The sequence below is a fragment of the Notolepis coatsorum genome (assembly GCF_963971535.1).
Source record: "Notolepis coatsorum genome assembly, chromosome: 10".
Lineage (NCBI taxonomy): Eukaryota > Metazoa > Chordata > Actinopteri > Aulopiformes > Paralepididae > Notolepis > Notolepis coatsorum.
In genome coordinates this window covers 98654186-98674210 of record NC_140174.1, presented here as the reverse complement: position 1 = coordinate 98674210, position 20025 = coordinate 98654186, and the positions used below count along the sequence as shown (strand labels likewise).

General features: G+C 44.5%; 1 protein-coding gene across 1 annotated transcript; it reads left to right on the top strand.

Moving 5' to 3' along the window:
* Positions 1 to 3400: 3400 nt before the first annotated feature.
* On the top strand, positions 3401 to 18133 carry riok2 (RIO kinase 2 (yeast)). Its single transcript, XM_084323395.1, has 10 exons — positions 3401 to 3607; positions 4070 to 4208; positions 7709 to 7825; positions 8160 to 8335; positions 9334 to 9422; positions 10043 to 10234; positions 10344 to 10436; positions 10576 to 11037; positions 12863 to 12962; positions 17548 to 18133. The coding sequence occupies exons 1-10, from the start codon at positions 3542 to 3544 to the stop codon at positions 17707 to 17709; spliced, it is 1596 nt and encodes a 531-aa protein (XP_084179521.1). The 5' UTR covers positions 3401 to 3541; the 3' UTR covers positions 17710 to 18133.
* Positions 18134 to 20025: the final 1892 nt, after the last annotated feature.

Below are 20025 nucleotides of genomic sequence, written 5' to 3'. Positions count from 1 at the left end.
AAAAATATATATTTTATGGTATTTTATTAGGAGGGGGGTCCAGGAATTGCATCAGATATGTTTGGGGGTCCCTGGGGGGAAAAAGGTTGGGAACCCCTGGATTGGAGGACCAAGCTTTCAATAAACCAGTAGAAAGAAACCACTTGTGTCTGCTGTGCTTGGAAGGAGTTACACTGGATGTACATGGGCGAAACGAATTTTTTTTTAATGCTTTGTGGTTCTGGAGGGGGGAGGGTCTGATTACAAAAACATCTTCAGTGTGATCTTCAGACGGCTGTCTGCACAGGGAGCGACCTCTAGGCAGAAGAGCCCTGTGTGGCATTGCACTTTGTTTACATGTTTTGTTTTGGTCTGATGATTGGGTTGGAGTTGAGTGGGGATAGAGGAGGGGTTGCTATTTCTGGTCACACCTCAGGCTCTGCCAAGAGAGAACTGGAGACATGCACCCTATAATAAGTCACTAAATTCCAACCCACATATCAGACCAAAACAAAAAAAAGTAAACAAAGTGCAATAAAGTGTTTTTGCCTAGAGGTTGTTACAGATCTCCCTACATTATGAAATTTCGGAGGAAAAAGAAAGCACATTTGGGTGAGTGATGCCATAATTATGTGACAGGCAGGCCTAAGAAATTGATTTGTAATACCACACTTCACAATTGACAGTGCGACACCTGCTGGTCAGTTTCTGTAAGTATAGTTTTAGATGGTATGTTTTTCCACACTTAACTGTCTACTGTGTATTTACAGTTAACAAAGTCCATGTAATATTTTACTGCACGTTAGAATACACAGAAGTAACGATGGACATGTACAAATTGCGCATAGAAATTAGGCATACAAAATACCTACATTATGTTAAAATAATTATATGTTATTTTGCTGTTGATAAAAAGCCTGCCTACTGCAAATCAATATGATTTGTCGACTATGTCACAGGCCCGCTTATTGATCCACAGGCAGCAGCTATTTCCATATTAGGCTATTACTCCACATAAAATATCATGTCTAAATGAAATGCACAAAACAAAAAATGCATGTATCATAACGTTACCCTGGTATAGATCTGTATGCATGTATTTATGTATTTATTCATAACGTTATACATATTCGTTAACGTTAGATTTGTTTGCGGACGACTCAGCCCTGCTGGTCTCTGACAAGAACAAGTTACAGGTTGAAAAAACCCTCAGCTCAGAACTAGGCAAAATCTGCATATGGCTCGCCGACAACAAACTATCATTACACATGGGCAAAACAGAGTCCATTCTCTTCGGTTCAAATAACAAACTCAGCAAGACCGACGGCTTCTCGGTTACAGTGGGTGACAATATTGTCACAAGGAAAGATGAAATTACCTACCTGGGTTCCATCCTAGAGGCTAATCTTTCCTGTGACAAAATGGCATCCAATGTAATAAAAAGAGTCAACCAACGAACTCGATTCTTGTACCGGATCTCCTCTCTGGTAAACAAGAATACCCTGAAGACTCTGGCAGGAGCACTCATTCAAGGGTACTATGACTATGCTTGCACCTCATGGTACCAAAGCACCTCAAAGGCACTAAAAACCAAATTACAAACATCTCAAAACAAACTAGTCAGACTACTGCTTGACCTGACTCCTAGAACCCACCTCACCCCTGCCCACTTTGCCAACCTAGGATGGCTTAGAGTAGAAGACAGAGTACAGCAACTTGCAATGGGCCTGGTCTACAAGATACACTACACGACCAAGGTACCCATGTACATGTCAAAATACTTCCCAAAGGTCAGTGAATACCACGATCACAACACCAGAGGGAGCTCCACAAATCATGTTAAACCCAGATTCGGCTCAAACAAGGGACTAAACACGTTTCGCAATTATGCCACATCAATGTGGAACGCCCTACCCAAAGCTGTAAAGGAATGTGAATCACTACCCACTTTCAAAAACACTGTCAAAGAACACCTACGGGAGACCGCAATTCGAAACTGGCCCCTACAAATGTCCAAACCCAGCTGTACAGTAAAGACCAAGTATGGCTTTGTCAGTATTCCAATGTACAGTGTAGTGTGTGTGTCCCCCCCCCCACCTCCAATGTACAGCCCCACCCACCCAACCCCACCTACCCAACCTCCTCCAATGTAGTTTCTATGTCAAATGTATGTCAGTATTCCAGTGTACAGTATGTCCCCCCCCCCCCCCCCCCCCAACCTCCAATGTACAGCCCCACCCACCCAACCCCACCCCACCTTTCCAACCTCCTCCAATGTACAGTTTCTATGTCAAATGATATACACTCTTTTTCTGGACACTTTTTGTATCACAAACAGTACTGTATTTGCAAATCTGGTATGTCATAAATGTATAGATGTAGCAGTACTGTCTATCTGTATGTCGTGTGTGTCATATGATGAATTGAAAATGGGGGACCCTGATGTAAACAAGACGAAAGTCTTTCTCTGGTCTGCATCCGCTTAACAATTGTATGTATTGAGCTGTACTGTACTGTACCCATTCTGCAATCTGTTAATAAACTTTTCAATCAATCAATCAATCAATCAATTCTCGAAGTCAACTTCCTGTCTGTTATTGCTACGCAACTGCAGCGTGGGGGGAAACTGCCCCGCCTGGTACATTGTGTACACTATTTAGTGGAGAAACGGATAGTTAAAGCGGCAAATTAAAGACAATCAAGCAGACTTTTCTTCAGTCCTTCACAATGCCAAAGAGCTGCTGTGTTACGCGTTATACTAATGACAAAAACAGAAATCCAAATCGGAAGTTTTATACCATCACAGAGGAAAAAGTGGCTGGTGGCTAACGTTCGGCTAACTTGTGGTCGTGGTAATCAGGGGGAGTTTCTTTGACTCATATCTCGCCTTAGAATCACCAGAAAGGCTTTCGAAATAGTGAAATGCCATGTTGGCCTCAATATTTTCAAAACAAATCGTATGAAAATGTTATGAAATGAACAAGAATGTGATAAAACATGTAATAAAAACGGAGCTCAATGCATGGATTTGATGGTAGAAATCCGTATGGTCCCCCTATACCAAGATGGCGGCGGTCTCGTGACGCCGAGTGGCGTCTATACAAATAGTAGCTCTAGTTCTGCAGACCCCTCTCTGATTGAAAAATGTACTTGTCACGTGGTTCCGTTCTCCATTCTTCAAAACGAAAAACGAACTATCAAAACGTACACAGACCCTTATTGCTTGTTATTGGAATAATGGAAATAATTTATTTGCAACCTGAACCTACTACACTGGTGTTTCTGTTCTACATGACCTCGACGCAAACTGGAAGTCCACGTGACGTCGCTTCCGTCCACACACTTCCGCTTAGTTACCAGAAGATGGCGGTAATCATAGATATATATCGGTAATGCCCTAAAAGTGGCCAGCCGCCGTTAAACCTCAAAAAGAAGAAGAAGAAGAAGAAGAAGACTTCCGCTTAGTACATGTGTTTACCAGAGACATTGAGGATACGAAGCTAAGACATTATAATTAGACACGATTCGTATTTCGTGTGGTTTAACTTGTACCTACTGAAACATGGGGAAGTTAAATGTTGTCGTCTTGAGGTATTTATCTCGAGATGACTTCCGAGTCCTAACAGCGGTAAGACACGTTATTATGTTATAAAGCAGAAACGTTGGAGGAGTCGCAGTTCGACTCCGTTTATTATATCTGTGTTCTGTCTGGTTAGCGACTGTGTTGGTTTATCGGGTTATTGTAGTTCTAATATTGGCTTAGAGCTACGGAGCATCTATTTTGTCACCGAGTTTTCTTGTGAACTGCCTGCCTGCCACACTAGCAATGCTAGTCACAGTCCCTCCCCCAATTAATCTGTGGCCCTGTCAGGCTTCAGGATGTATTAAGAACACTCAGAAAAGATGGGAAGAATGCCACCATAATTAGTCATATCATTTTGCCAATGATCAGGGCAGCAAACCAGCCAGGAGTTGGATCAATGAAGGAGTTTAATTCGCTTGTCAGCTAATAGGTCAAACAAGTGAAGTATTTGGAGGGAGGGCTGGATAAAATACCCATCTTTTCAAACGTCTGTTTTCTTTCATGCAGGTTGAGATGGGAATGAAGAACCATGAGATTGTTCCCGTGAGTCTCCTCAGCTCCATCGCCAGCCTCAAACACGGGGGGTGCAACAAAGTGCTCAGAGAGCTCACGAAGCACAGACTAGTGGCCTACGAGTCCACTAAGGGTAAGAGCCACACACAGACTAGTGGCCTACGAGTCCACTAAGGGTAAGAGCCACACACAGACTAGTGGCCTACGAGTCCACTAAGGGTAAGAGCCACACACAGACTAGTGGCCTACGAGTCCACTAAGGGTAAGATCCACACACAGACTAGTAGCCTACGAGTCCACTAAGGGTAAGAGCCACACACAGACTAGTGGCCTACGAGTCCACTAAGGGTAAGAGCCACACACAGACTAGTGGCCTACGAGTCCACTAAGGGTAAGAGCCACACACAGACTAGTGGCCTACGAGTCCACTAAGGGTAAGATCCACACACAGACTAGTAGCCTACGAGTCCACTAAGGGTAAGAGCCACACACAGACTAGTGGCCTACGAGTCCACTAAGGGTAAGAGCCACACACAGACTAGTGGCCTACGAGTCCACTAAGGGTAAGAGCCACACACAGACTAGTAGCCTACGAGTCCACTAAGGGTAAGAGCCACATACAAACTAGTGGCCTACGAGTCCACTAAGGGTAAGAGCCACACACAGACTAGTGGCCTACGAGTCCACTAAGGGTAAGAGCCACACACAGACTAGTGGCCTACGAGTCCACTAAGGGTAAGAGCCACACACAGACTAGTGGCCTACGAGTCCACTAAGGGTCAGAGCCACACACAGACTAGTGGCCTACGAGTCCACTAAGGGTCAGAGCCACACACAGACTAGTGGCCTACGAGTCCACTAAGGGTAAGAGCCACACACAGACTAGTGGCCTACGAGTCCACTAAGGGTAAGATCCACACACAGACTAGTAGCCTACGAGTCCACTAAGGGTAAGATCCACACACAGACTAGTGGCCTACGAGTCCACTAAGGGTAAGAGCCACACACAGACTAGTGGCCTACGAGTTCACTAAGGGTAAGATCCACACACAGACTAGTGGCCTACGAGTCCACTAAGGGTAAGAGCCACACACAGACTAGTGGCCTACGAGTTCACTAAGGGTAAGATCCACACACAGACTAGTGGCCTACGAGTCCACTAAGGGTAAGAGCCACACACAGACTAGTGGCCTACGAGTCCACTAAGTGTAAGAGCCACACACAGACTAGTGACCTACGAGTCCACTAAGGGTAAGAGCCACACACAGACTAGTGGCCTACGAGTCCACTAAGGGTAAGATCCACACACAGACTAGTAGCCTACGAGTCCACTAAGGGTAAGAGCCACACACAGACTAGTGGCCTACGAGTCCACTAAGGGTCAGAGCCACACACAGACTAGTGGCCTACGAGTCCACTAAGGGTAAGAGCCACACACAGACTAGTGGCCTACGAGTCCACTAAGGGTAAGAGCCACACACAGACTAGTGGCCTACGAGTCCACTAAGGGTAAGACTAAGCCACACACAGACTAGTGGCCTACGAGTCCACTAAGGGTAAGAGCCACACACAGACTAGTGGCTTACGAGTCCACTAAGGGTAAGAGCCACACACAGACTAGTGGCTTACGAGTCCACTAAGGGTAAGAGCCACACACAGACTAGTGGCCTACGAGTCCACTAAGGGTAAGAGCCACACACAGACTAGTGGCCTACGAGTCCACTAAGGGTAAGATCCACACACAGACTAGTGGTCTACGAGTCCACTAAGGGTAAGAGCCACACACAGACTAGTGGCCTACGAGTCCACTAAGGGTAAGAGCCACACACAGACTAGTGGCCTACGAGTCCACTAAGGGTAAGAGCCACACACAGACTAGTGGCCTACGAGTCCACTAAGGGTAAGAGCCACACACAGACTAGTGGCCTACGAGTCCACTAAGGGTAAGAGCCACACACAGACTAGTGGCCTACGAGTCCACTAAGGGTAAGAGCCACACACAGACTAGTGGCCTACGAGTCCACTAAGGGTCAGAGCCACACACAGACTAGTGGCCTACGAGTCCACTAAGGGTCAGAGCCACACACAGACTAGTGGCCTACAAGTCCACTAAGGGTCAGAGCCACACACAGACTAGTGGCCTACGAGTCCACTAAGGGTCAGAGAACTAAGAATGCATGCAGAGCTTTTCAGAACCTGATAGAAATGCTACATGTAGCCAAAGATGAGTCTGATGTAACAATCTCATGGTTCATAGCACTGAGACCGCCCTCGTAAAGGTACTGAACGACCTACTCCTCATCACCGACTCTGGGAAATGTGCTGCACTGGTCCTCCTCGACCTAAGTGCAGCCTTCGACACGATCGACCACACCATCCTCATTAACCGCCTCCAGCAGGGGACGGGCATCACAAACACCGCCCTGGCTTGGTTCACGTCCTACCTGGAAAACAGAACCTTCTCTGTGAGCCTAACAAACTGCTCCTCCCAAAAAGCAAACCTCACCCACGGAGTCCCACAGGGTTCGATCCTGGCTCCCATTCTCTTCAACCTCTATGCTCCCCCTCAGTCAGATCATCACTCGGCACAACATCTCGTTCCATTGCTATGCCGATGACACACAGATCTACATACCACTCACCATAGATGACCCCACTGGCTTAACCCGACTAAAAGACTGTCTGGGAAATATCAAGGAGTGGATGTCACAACTTCATGCAGCTAAATTAAAGCAAAACTGAAATAATCCTGTTCACATCCACCTCTGTCACCCAGATCACCAACAACATGGGCACTCTGTCCACCCTGATAAAACCCCAGGTAAAAAACCTGCGGGTCCTTTTTGACTGAGCTGAAACTCGAAAAACAAGTGCGAACAGTGGCTCAGTCCTGCTTCTTCCAGCTGCGCACCATCGCAAAAATAAAAACATTCCTCTCCCCCAGCGACCCCCAGAGGGTCATCCTCACTCATATTTTCAAGACTGGACTATTGCAACGCCCTCTATTCTGGTGTGGCAGACGAATGCATCAACCGCCTACGACTCATCCAGAACGCAGCCGCCAGGCTCGTGTCAGGCACCAAGATGAGGGACTACATCTCCCCAGTCCTTTCATCCCTACACTGGCTCCCGGTAAAACAACGAATTAATTTCAAGATCCTCATGTTCACATACAAAGCCATAAACGGTCTCGCCCCAGCTTACATAAAGGAACTCCTGGTCCAATCAGCCAGCTCCAGATCCCTCAGATCAAACAATCAAATCTCCCTTAAAATCCCAGACTGGTGACGAAGGGAAACCGGGCAGTCGCAGCGCCGAAACTCTGGAACATGCTCCCACTAAAATTAAAATCAGCAAGCACTCTACAGACTTTTAAGGCCATGCTCAAAACCCACCTTTTCGCCATAGAAAATCCATGAGCTAGTTTTGTGTTGTATGACTGGTGTATTATGTCCGTCCGTTCTCTGTCTGCTTGGTTGGCCTGCATGTATTTATTCTGTTTTCGTAATGGTCCTGTTTTTCTTTTTTCCCGGGCTGCGCCCCGGGCCGATGTAACTATTGGTTGAGGGGCGCAATATAAATAAATGTATCGTATCATATCATCATATCAACGTGTGTGTGTGTCGATTGCAGCGGTCAAGGGCTATAGGCTGACAAATCGAGGGTATGACTACCTTGCCCTGAAGACCATGTCCTCCAGAGAAGTGCTCAGCTCAATTGGCAACCAGATGGGTGTGGGGAAAGAGTCAGGTAAAGTAGTCAATTTGTTGACTAATCTTGGTTGACTAAGACTATTTCTTTTTTAACAACTGATACATGTACACACCCCGATAATATTCAAATATATTCTTTGGTCTTTAATCAGCATTTTTACATTCATTACTGTATATTTTTAGCTGTATATTTTAGAATGTACTGTATATACATATTTTAGAATGTATATACCCTGACTATTTTAATTGTTGTTTTTATTTGTGATTTTTGACTACCTAAATGTTTATTGTGAGAGATCTGTAGTGCTGAATAAAGTACTTCTATCCTATCTAAAGAAAACGATACACATATTTGTGTCCCTCTCTTGTAGATATCTACATAGTAGCGAGTCCAGAAGGGGAGCAGTATGCTATGAAGCTTCACAGGTTGGGACGGACCTCCTTCAGGAACCTCAAGAACAAGAGAGATTACCACAAACACAGGAAGAACATGTCCTGGCTCTATCTCTCCCGCCTGTCTGCCATGAAGGAGTATGCCTACATGAAGGTACTGTACCTCATGGGGGGGGTATAACGGATCAATCCAACAATTATTCATTTATAATTTGATTCCAAGATTTATTGTATTAAAAAAAAACGAAAGAAAAACTGTTTTTACCACCGTTTGCTTAGATTAACACTTTCAGAGCCGGCCGTGTTTTCCTTTTTACCCCCTTGAATGCCCATCAACCACTTCAATGTTAGCGTTAATATCGCCTAATCTATGTTTTAAATTATGGCTATGTGTCTAATCTGCCCGTCGCTTATCAATTACTCATTTTCCAGTCAACATTGTCGAAGCGGAATGGTTTTTTATCGTTCATTTCCGTTTTATAGCATTTTGAAAAGCCCTCGTTTTCACGGAAAATAAAAAGAATCCGTGATAAACACCCTGTACTGGAATATTCTAGAACGTTGTCATTTTTCGGCTTATTTATGAATAGTTTTCAAATAAACTCTAGATTATAGAATCCCCCCCATGTCTATGTGGCTTAGTGAAATCTCTTTGTACATGGCATCAGAGAAAATAATGTTCAATCTTAAGAAAAAACCACATCTCTTTGATAAATGCTGGGCTGGGTTTAGGCAATACTTAGAACAGATTACATAGTAGGTTGACGATGTAGGCTATTATTGAAGCTCCCTTTTGTCTTTCTGATGGGTATATATTGCAATGAATGATACTGTAAATGTTATTAGTTGCTCTTTGAAGAGAAAATATGTAACGTTAGATATTTATTTGTTTGGTGTAGAAGTATGGGCACCTGTTATACGGGTGTAACTGGGTTTATAGGGTGAATGTGTGAAAAATAAAACATTAAATACAGAATGACGCTTCAATTATACGATGGTAGTTTCTACTGAAGCGTCGGCCTGCCCTTATCATAACTGAATGCAGTGGAGTTATCTGAATTTGATGGGTTCTGTCTTCTTTGGTTTAAGAAACTCGGGATGAATCAATATTGGTATACCTAATGTCCATGTCATCTCTTTGACCTCTGCCAGGCACTGTATGATAGAGGCTTCCCTGTCCCCAAGCCGGTCGACTACAACAGGCATGCTGTGGTGATGGAGCTCATCAATGGATATCCACTGTGTGTAACAAACCCAAATGTCCACATCTTGTTTGTATTCTCTCCGTTAATACCTCTTTCAAAGCAACCATCATATATGCTACTAGGGCTGACCCCTATTAGTCGATTAGTCGACTAATCGGTCGAAAGGAGCCATAGTCAACTGGCCAACCTCTTAGTCGAATATATATATAATAAAAATTTATATATTTTTTTTTATTTAAATTTTGTATCATTCTTTCCAAAAGAAAAGAGGCCTAGAAGCGTGGCTAACGCTAATGGCACACATACCAGAGGCTAACTGCCTACGAAAACAGGCACAGAAAGAGGATTTCACCCATCTAATGAACACACTAGACTAGACAAATATTAAGATGTATCCATCAGTGGACCAATTGCATGCTTTTGCAGAGGACAAGAAGCCTTCAGTCGACTCCTTCAGACATTAAGCACCCCCACAGCCCAAATGTAATGAAAAAAATAAATTGAAAATATTATACCTTTTTTTTCTCTTTTTTTTTTTTAAGTCTACCAATAGTCGACTAACGGCAAATTTTGGCCAATCATAGTCGACCATCCAAATCCTTAGTCGGGGACAGCCCTAATGCTAACAGATACGTAAATGTTGGCCATGTTTTCAGGTGTCAGGTGCGCGACCTCCAGGACCCGCCCGGCCTGTACAATGAGATCATGGAGATGATTGTCAAGCTAGGCAATCACGGCCTGATTCACGGAGACTTTAATGAGTTCAACCTGATGATCGACGATCAGGACCACGTCACCATGATCGACTTCCCCCAGATGGTTTCCACCTCACATCTCAACGCAGAATGGTCAGTCACTCCCACCTTCAGTTAACATTAGATGCCAGGTTCACCTGGAATTGGGCGTGGGAAAGGTGCGACTTACCGTACATCTGATCCCTCTCACCTCTGTCTTCAGGTATTTTGACAGAGACGTCAAATGTGTTCGAGATTTCTTTGTAAGAAAATACAACTACGAGAGTGAACTCTACCCGAGCTTCAAAGACGTCAGGTGACCGCACGCTTTTTATTTTCAACCATCCTCTCTTTCTAGTTTCCTCCCATTTGTTAAAATGCGAGGATCGGAGGTGAATTGGAATGATAACAATGTGTGACAGTGGGACTTATATTTTGTCTTTATGTTCCCATAGTCGCTCTTGCTCCCTAGACGTTGAGATCTCAGCCAGCGGCTTCACCAAAGACCTGGAGAAAGACGCAGCCTTGCTACACCCAGCAGGACCCGGGGAAGAGGAGGAGGAGGAGGAGGAGGAGGATGATGACGACGATGATGATGAAGAAGAAGAAGAGGAGGAACAAGAGAGTGAGGAGGAAGAGCCTGCGGACAATGAGGAATACAAGCACGCCATGTTGGAGCTGGAGGGGCTGAAGGTTGGCGACCCGCAGGCGGACGCATGTGCTGCGGCGACCGAAGTTCACGATGAGGAGGAAGAGACTAAAACGAGGGAGGAAGAGGAGCAGAGGGAGGCTGAGACGGCACTGACGGGAGGGGGTGAGGAGGAGGAGGGAGAGCGAGATCAGCTGGAAGAGGGGAGGGAAGCTGAGGATGTGTGTCCAGACCTCTCGACCGCCAACAGAGACTTCAAACCCTTCAGGTAGAGAGTGTGTGGTACACTAATCGGGGTATTTTACACAGGTTACTGTGGTGGGAGTGGGAGGTGTTTAGGGATCCAGGAGGGATGGGGCTTGTACTACAGTTTTGAGTCCACTAAGTCTCGAAAGGCGCAGAACAGAAGTAGGACTGCTGCTATCTGTGTGAAATGAATAGTCTGAGATGGGAGTCAAGCGGGTAAGATGACTGAAAGTAGTACACAAACTGAAATGTGAAAAAAAAAAAAAAGATTTACATAGAGTAAAGTCTATGTGTGGGAAAACATTCTTGTGGTAGCTTCTGTTTCCTATGAATGAATATAGTTATTGTGTCAAATTAAACATGCCCATTGGTGCAGCTGGGTAGTGTAGAGGTCTAAGCACTGGGGGAGATGGTGTAAACCTCTGCACCTCTTAACGCTCTCCCAGTGAAGCTCCTCGCTGCCAGGTGAAAAGAAACGGCTGTTGACTACACATGTATTGGAAGAGGCATGTGGTGGGCTACAACCTCCCCAAACCGACGGTAATAATAATAATGGATTGGATTTATATAGCGCTCTTCATGACACCCCAGTGACCCCAGAGCGCTTACAGAGTACATTATTCGTTCATACACAGTCATACCGGTGGTGGTAAGCTACAATTGCAGCCAGAGCTGCCCTGAGGCAGACTCACAGAAGCGTGGCGAATAATCAACGCCTACGGCCCCTCCGACCACCACCAACATTCATTCACATGCATACACATTCATACGAGGCAAGTAGGTTAAGTGTCTTGCCCAAGGACACAACGGCAGTGGGATGGACATGGGCTTGAGCGGGATACGAACCACCAACCCTTCGATCATTGGAAGACCCGCTCTACCCCTGAGCCACGCCGCCCCACGAAGTAGGGGTAGGGCAGCATGTGGTGGGCTACAACCTCCCCAGACCGACAGTAGGGCAGCATGTGGTGGGCTACAACCTCCCCAGACCGACGGTAGGGCAGCATGTGGTGGGCTACAACCTCCCCAGACCGACGGTAGGGCAGCATGTGGTGGGCTACAACCTCCCCAGACCGACAGTAGGGCAGCATGTGGTGGGCTACAACCTCCCCAGACCGACAGTAGGGCAGCATGTGGTGGGCTACAACCTCCCCAGACCGACAGTAGGGCAGCATGTGGTGGGCTACAACCTCCCCAGACCGACAGTAGGGCAGCATGTGGTGGGCTACAACCTCCCCAGACCGACAGTATGGCAGCATGTGGTAGTCTACACCCTCCCTAGACCGGCAGTCCAGCCCTGGTTAAAAGCCTCCAATGCTCATTAGTGCGTGTGCATTTGAACGTTTGCATGTTTCAACCATACATTTATATTTACATTTAGTCATTTAGCTGACGCTTTTATCCAAAGCGACTTAATAGTTCTGTATGACAAGTCATCAGGAAGGGCACAACTCTTATCAGCTGAGTAACAATGTTCATCAAAGTGTGTCGAGTGCTACAGTGTATGTTTGTTAGTATATTAGGACAGTAAGGTTAGTTAGGGTTAGATATTTATATATATTTCTTTTTTATTATAATTTTTTTAACACTTTTTAAACATTTTCTTATACCACCTCCTATAATAGTGGGGGTCGTGGCTCTCTGACAGCGTTATTTCGGGGGTCGCGGCCTGAAAACTTTGGAAACCCCTGGTCTACACCCTCCCCAGACCGACAGTAGGGCAGCGCAATGACAGGGGAGAATTGGCATAACAACTAAAGTGGGGGATGGGAGGATGCTTGTTGAAGATGTAAAAAACGTCGGGAAATTAATGCCGCTTGACGTTGTGTGTGTTTTCTCTCTTTCAGAGACCCGGACAGTCTTCTACATGTGGCAGAACACAGGAGAGTGAGGACGGACAGCGAGGCCACGGCGGGCAGTGTGGGGAGTTGCTCTACTATAGCACCGGTTTGTACATAACACCTCTCACACACACACACACACTGAGGGTAGCTTCAGTCTAGATGTTAGATATCACTTATAACTTCTAATTAGAGATGTCCGATATTATCGGCTGATATTGGCATTAAAATGTAATATCGGAAGTGATCGGTTTAAAAGAATATATAAGGTTATGTACATGCATACAAGTAAATAAAATAAAATAATTACAGTAACAATAGTATACAAGGAAAATTACAATAAATAAGGGAGCGAGAAGGAATGAGAGAGAGGGGAAAAAGAGAAAGTGAGAACCAGAGGGGGAGAGAGAAGAAAATGGGAGATGCACAGATAATGTTTACATTTAGAATGCCTTGTTGAATGCATCCAGTGAAATTAACACATCAATGCATACTTTTATTGTCAAAAGTATGCATAATGTTGTGTTAATTCCACGACAAGACATATGTAATGTTAGTTATCTGGGGGGGCGTGTCTGAATAACCTTTTTTCTAACTCCAGTGTAATGAAAGAGTTGTGGGCAGTCTGGCAGCTTTGCTCTGGAGGTCCATCCCTCTGTGTTGACCTGGTGTATAGTAGTGATGTGACGATTAATCGATTTGCATCGGTGCGCCGGCATACACGTTCACGATGCGAGTGCACCGGTGGAATAAGTGCGCATCGGCAAAATGTCAGGCTGAACTCGCAATGCATCTTGTTGTAGCGTCTTTGCATCGGTCAAAAACCGATGCATTCATATAATTTCCTCTCATCCACTTGTCAGCAGTGCACTGTGACTGCACACACACAGCAGATACTATTGCTTTGCTACTACATAAGGCGAGAGCCGCGTCACAGTTATCAATAAACAGTGGAAGTCGAGGAGACATGAATAGAATTGATCAACATGCTAATGCTAGTAGCCTCTGGCTAACGCCAGTTAGCCGTTCAGCTAACGCTAAACTAGTGTCTAACTAACTAACTAACGTGACTCTGCAACACCAGTACCATTAGTGAGGAGGGGGGGGGGTATATTGAAGACGCTTGACAACAGGGGTTCAAAGATAACTTCACATTTATTGGTTATTCGTTTCTTAATTATATCCTTCATGCATCTATCCAGCCTGGCTCCGTGTTGTTGACATAATGCGGCTACGGTCGGAAAGTATAGACGCATCCTAGTGACCTAGTCTAGTGTGTGACATCATCAACTGTCGACAGCAACTCAGACGGGGAGGGTCTCTCTCTCTCTCTCTCTCTCTCTCTCTCTCTCTCTCTCTCTCTCGTGTGTTTTTAGCTAAAGTGGATAGAAAAGACAGTTTATGCAAAAGTCTTCTTAGGCACCCAAGAGTTTTTATATAAATTGTCTTACAGTAGATTCTTTTATTTTTAATAATAATATAAGCTGCATATAAGGAATACAACCAAATCCTCTGTCATACCATAAAATTTTATCATTATTTTGCATCGTGTTGAATCGCATCGCATCGTATCGCTCCGAATCGCTTTATGTTGAATCAAATCGTATCGAATCGTATCGTATCGTATCGTATCTCAACAGGGGGTGAATCGTATCGTATCGCATCGCCCGGTGTTTCAAATGTATCGTTAATGTATCGTATTGTTGGCACCGTATCGAGATGCGCATCGCATCGGCCTCAGTGAGGAGATGCACATCCCTAGTGTATAGTGGACGTGCTGGATAATTCTTCAGTTCTGCTCATGTTTGTTCACGTTTGGAAATGACCTTGTTGCTGAAGTGACTGAAAGGAAATATTAACTAAATATACTGTATAAATTAAATATAAAAATGCAGGGGTTGTTTTGTGTAACACTAAATACTTAGTACTTACTTAATATGTCAAATAATTGACATTTCGCATATGTCTCACGGTGCGCAATTCTCACACACAGTCACTAATGTTTAATCATCTCTATGATAGACGCAACTAAATCTGTAATATTTAATCATCAACATGATAGACACAACTAAATCTGTAATGTTTAATCATCTCTATGATGGACACAACTAAATCTGTAATGTTTAATCATCTCCATGAGAGACAAAACTAAATCTGTAATGTTTAATCTAGGGATGCCCCGATCGATCGGCCACCGATCGTTATCGGCCGATAATCAGTATAAATATGCGATCAGGGAATTCCGATAATTAGTCATATTCGCCGATCGCGGAAACTGATCAAGTGGATATCTCACTCGCTTGTCTCAGACGCACAGGACCTGCAAACTGCTCCTCCTCCCTAGCCCCGCCCGTACCCGTGTAGAGTTTGTAAACACAGAGGAGGCGGACCTCCTCTGCTGAGTCTAGATAGTGCATTCGACCTGAGCTAACGTTAGCTACCTAGCTATCGTTACTGTTTAAACAAAATTACCCAGTCAACTATTCACTTTTAGTAGGCATTGTCTAACGGTATTTAGCCGGCTAGCTACTGATAGCTCCGGATATCAACAAATACCCCAGGAAGTCTAGTAGTCCATGTTGATATCGCCGTTAGCTTGCGTTAGCTTGCGTTAGCTTGCGTTAGCTGACGTTAGTTCACAGTTCAAAACGAAATGTCCGATTGAACTAAATAGTTGTCTTAACGTCATCTAGCCGGCTAGCAGTAGCTACAGATAGCTCCTGATATCAATGTCTTATAACATTGATTGAATGCGTATTCGAGCTGAGGGCTTGCTGAATGTGAAATGACCAAAGCATAACGTTACCAATAGGGTCCCGCTGCAGCGCCGGAGAATCCTTTTTGGAGCTGGAGGCTACTAGAGTACACACAGACAGTGGAGCTGTTTGCAGATAGCGAGCATTTTGACTTGTTGCGTGGTGGCGATGTCTTGCAGATAATACAAGTACAAGTCTAATTATATAATATATATATTTTATAAAAAAAAAAAAAAAAAAAACTTTTTATATAAAATAATTTTTAATTTCTTTTTAATCAAAAACGATCGGTATCGGATCGGTATCGGCCGATATGGCTCACGACGATCGGTGATCGGTATCGGTGGCAAAAAACGTGATCGGGGCATCCCTAGTTTAATCTCCATGAGAGACGCAACAAAATCTGTAATGTTGAATCATCTCCATGATAGACGCAACAAAATCTGTAATGTTGAATCATCTCCATGATAGACACAACTAAATCTGTAATGTTTAATCATCTCTATGATGGACACAACTAAATCTGTAATGTTTATCATCTCCATGATAGACGAAACTAAATCTGTAATGTTTAATCTCCATGAGAGACTCAACTAAATCTGTAATGTTTAATCATCTCCATGATTGACACAAATAAATCTAATGTTTAATCATCTCCATGATAGACAAAACTAAATCTGTAATGTTTAATCATCTCCATGAGAGACACAACTAAAATTTTTAATCTCCATGAGAGACGCAACTAAATCTGTAATGTTTAATCATCTCCATGATGGACACAAATAAATCTGTAATGTTTAATCGTCTCCATGATGGACACAACTAAATCTGTAATATTTAATCATCGCTATGAGAGACTAAACTAAATCTGTAATTTACCCCAACTTAAATGATGCTGGAGAATATGTGATAACTCACTATTCGGGGGGGGGGGGGGGGCTGCTTATGGCTGAATGTGCTCCTCATCTTAGCTTGCTCCTCATAGAGGGGGTGGGAGGGGTTCTCCAGGATAGCTCCTCACAGAGGGGGTGGGAGGGGTTCTCCAGGATAGCTCCTCACAGAGGGGGTGGGAGGGGTCCTCATCTTGGCTAGCTCCTCACAGAGGGGGTGGGAGGGGTTCTCCAGGATAGCTCCTCACAGAGGGGGTGGGAGGGGTTCTCCAGGATAGCTCCTCACAGAGGGGGTGGGAGGGGTTCTCCAGGATGGCTCCTCATAGAGGGGGTGGGAGGCGTCCTCATCTTGGCTAGCTCCTCACTAACCTCGTTCCCAGCTTTATCTCGAGAGATAAAGCCTGGTAAAGCACTACGGCCGAAAGTGGGAATCAGGTAGGAAGTCCTGCCCCTGAAATCACGACACTGTGCTCATGAAAATGTATTCCCCCCAGAAACAACCTCGTTATCGCCTCCCTTGACAGGCTGACAGACCTGCTTGTTGTTTGTTTCGCTGGGGACTATAAACAGATCAGGGGGTGCCCGGAAACCAGAAAGCCTGTAGCCGGTATTTCTGTATTTCCGATTCACATTTTAGGAGGCATAGCTTTACCAGCCTAGCTCCTCACAGAGGGGGTGGGAGGGGTTCTCCAGGATAGCTCCTCACAGAGGGGGTGGGAGGGGTTCTCCAGGATAGCTCCTCATGGAGGGGGTGGGAGGGGTTCTCCAGGATAGCGTCCAGCTTCGTTCTCATCCTCCTTTGAAACCACCTCTAGTTTTCTTTACACCCCCTTCCTTTCCAGCTTGTTCAGTTTGTTTGTGTGTCGTCGTCGTCCCAAGCACACCAGTGAAAAAGAGGATAGTTGACTTTCCTAAGTTGCTTATGTGAACACACGGTCACTCATCATACGTTGCAGAGCACTGGATTTGACTTGAATACACCGTGTATGCATGTCTAGTAACATTATGTCTAGTAACATTATACCCATGTGTCTGTGTTCTGTAGGAGGTCGTTCGTCAGAAGGTGAGGCAACAGTTGAACAAGCAGCAGAAGGCCAGTCGGAGGAGGCGTCTGCAGAAGGGAGAGGCCAACCTGGTGACTGAGGTCAGGCGAGACAACGAAAGCAACATCAAGTCCAGTATGGACTGTGCCTCCTTCTGGGGGTAAATGGAACTGCCGGGAAGAAATGGATTCCATCAATGGATGGATTGTGTCTTTTGGCTCCTCCCACTTTCCTCCCACCAGAGTGGTCTGAAAACACAAGGACGGCGATGACAACAGTATTAAATACTTCTGATCTTCCACAGTCAGTGAAATGGAGAAAACAAGAGAAGAAGAAAGGTGATTGACAACAGTGTTAAATACTTCTGATCTTCCACAGTCAGTGAAATGGAGAAAACAAGAGAAGAAGAAAGGTACAACTGTGTACAATACACGTCGGAATCGGATGTTCCTCCTCATGACTCTCCAGTCACTGAACCATCACATGTAGAGAGGAGTGTACACCGTCTGTGGTCAATCATAATATAATGCAGTGTAAATAATTTACAATAAAACCAGACTGTATGTTTTTTACAATAAAACATGTCAAATGAGGAAAAAATTTAAATGTATGTTTCACACATTTTTAAGAGATCACGGGTCATCAAAGTGGGTTTTTTTGCACGCCTAAATGGACTGCATTTATATAGCGCTTTTATCCAAATCTCTTTACAATTTATGCCTCACATTCACTCACTGACAGTGGAGGCAACCGTTCATCAGGAGCAGTTAGGGGTTAAGTGTCTTGCTCAAGGACACTTCGACGCGCTGCTGGGAGGAGCCGGGATCTAACTGGGAAGTATTATCGGACGATATTGGCATTAAAATGTGATATCGGAAATTATCGGTATGTTTAAAAATAAAAATGTTTTAACCTTTATTTACCCAGGCAAGCAAGTAAGAATACTTTCAGATTTTTTTCTATTGTCAAAAGTATGCATAATGTTGTGTTAATTCCACGACAAGAGATATGTAATGTTAATTACCTGAAATTATTCCGTTTTGGGGGGGGGGGGGGGGGGGGGGACCCTGCATATATCGGTATCGGTTGATTATCGGTATCGGAGATGAAGAGTTGGACAATATCGGTAAAAAAGCCAATATCGAGCATCCCTACTGGGAACCTTTTGATTACCAGACGACTGCTCTGGTCGCCCACACCTGAATAAGGGTCTCTATGGACCAGCTGTGGCCAGGTGCGCTGGTGGAGCAAAGCGCGACCCACACTTACTGATGCCTGAAGAACGACCTAAATGCCCAAAAGTCTAGCTGAAATCCAAAGTGCCTTTTTAACCGTTATAGATTGTATTTAAGCATTACATCACTCGCAGGAGTTGTTTTCTGAACAATAAACCATGCCTAGGGGTGGTCGTTAGACCCCCCCTAGGCATGGTTTATTGTTCACAAATCACGACTGCAAGTGGTGTAATGCTTTTATACAACTGCCACATTCATCCAACCTTATTGCTATACAATAAACACACATTAATCGAAGATTTATTGAAAAAACCATCCGCCAGAAAAAGTAGTTCCCACAACAACAAAAAAGACAATTTGCCTCCATGTGGAAGCAGCTCGGAAGTGCATCCAACCAACTAACGCATCCAACTGTGTTATTGGAATGATTGAGAGAAGTTGCCTCATGTGGAAGCAGCTCGGAAGTGCATCCAACGGATCCAACAAACTAACACATCCAACTGTGTGTTATTGGAATGATTGATTGAAAATTTTATTACCAGATGCAGAATGGGTACAATACAGTACGGCTCAATACACACAATTGTTAAGGGTATGCAGACCTACTTTCTATAGAACTTCATTCTTAGATGCTTCTATAGAAAGTAGGTAAAACAAATTAAAAAGTTCTTTGCCCTATAGAGAAAAAAAAAAGTTTTCTTCGCCCTATTTTTTTATTTATTTTTTTAAACCTACTTTAGAGGGCCTAAACTTAACCAGTTGGAAACCAGGCGTACAGTAATAAAATTAACAATCAACCAATCAATCAATTCAATAGACCATGCTCACTTAAAACAGCGTAGCACTCCGCTGCTTCTCTCTCAGTCTGACTCTCCCCCGCCGTTGCAGACAGGAGTGTGTGTATGTGAATGTGTGTGTGGGGGTGGGTGGGTGGGTACGCCAGCGTCGGACAGTGTGAGAGTGAGCGCTGCAGTCAGGGGGAAGGAAGAAGACATTTAAAATAAAATTGCAAATAATCAATCAATCCGCGATTTTTCTTTTGTTCTACAATGACTAATGACCCATCAATTACATCATCCAACATTGTTTAAAGGACTAAGACATTCGCCGTGACAGAATCGGTTTATATTTAGTCGTTATGACGCTATCAACATATCCATTTGTTAAAGATTATTGTCCGCCATCTTGTTTTCTCCGAAGAATCCGCACGGCGGAGACGCGGAGTGATGTGATTCGGTTGTGGGC

What these genes read in the sequence shown, in the direction of transcription:
- riok2 (XM_084323395.1), top strand. Translation starts at nt 3,542, where the DNA reads ATGGGGAAGTTAAATGTTGTCGTCTTGAGGTATTTATCTCGAGATGAC. An exon ending in AGGAGTATGCCTACATGAAG is followed by an intron (nt 8,336 to 9,333) that starts GTACTGTACCTC and finishes GACCTCTGCCAG; the next exon opens with GCACTGTATGATAGAGGCTT. An exon ending in TCACATCTCAACGCAGAATG is followed by an intron (nt 10,235 to 10,343) that starts GTCAGTCACTCC and finishes CTCTGTCTTCAG; the next exon opens with GTATTTTGACAGAGACGTCA.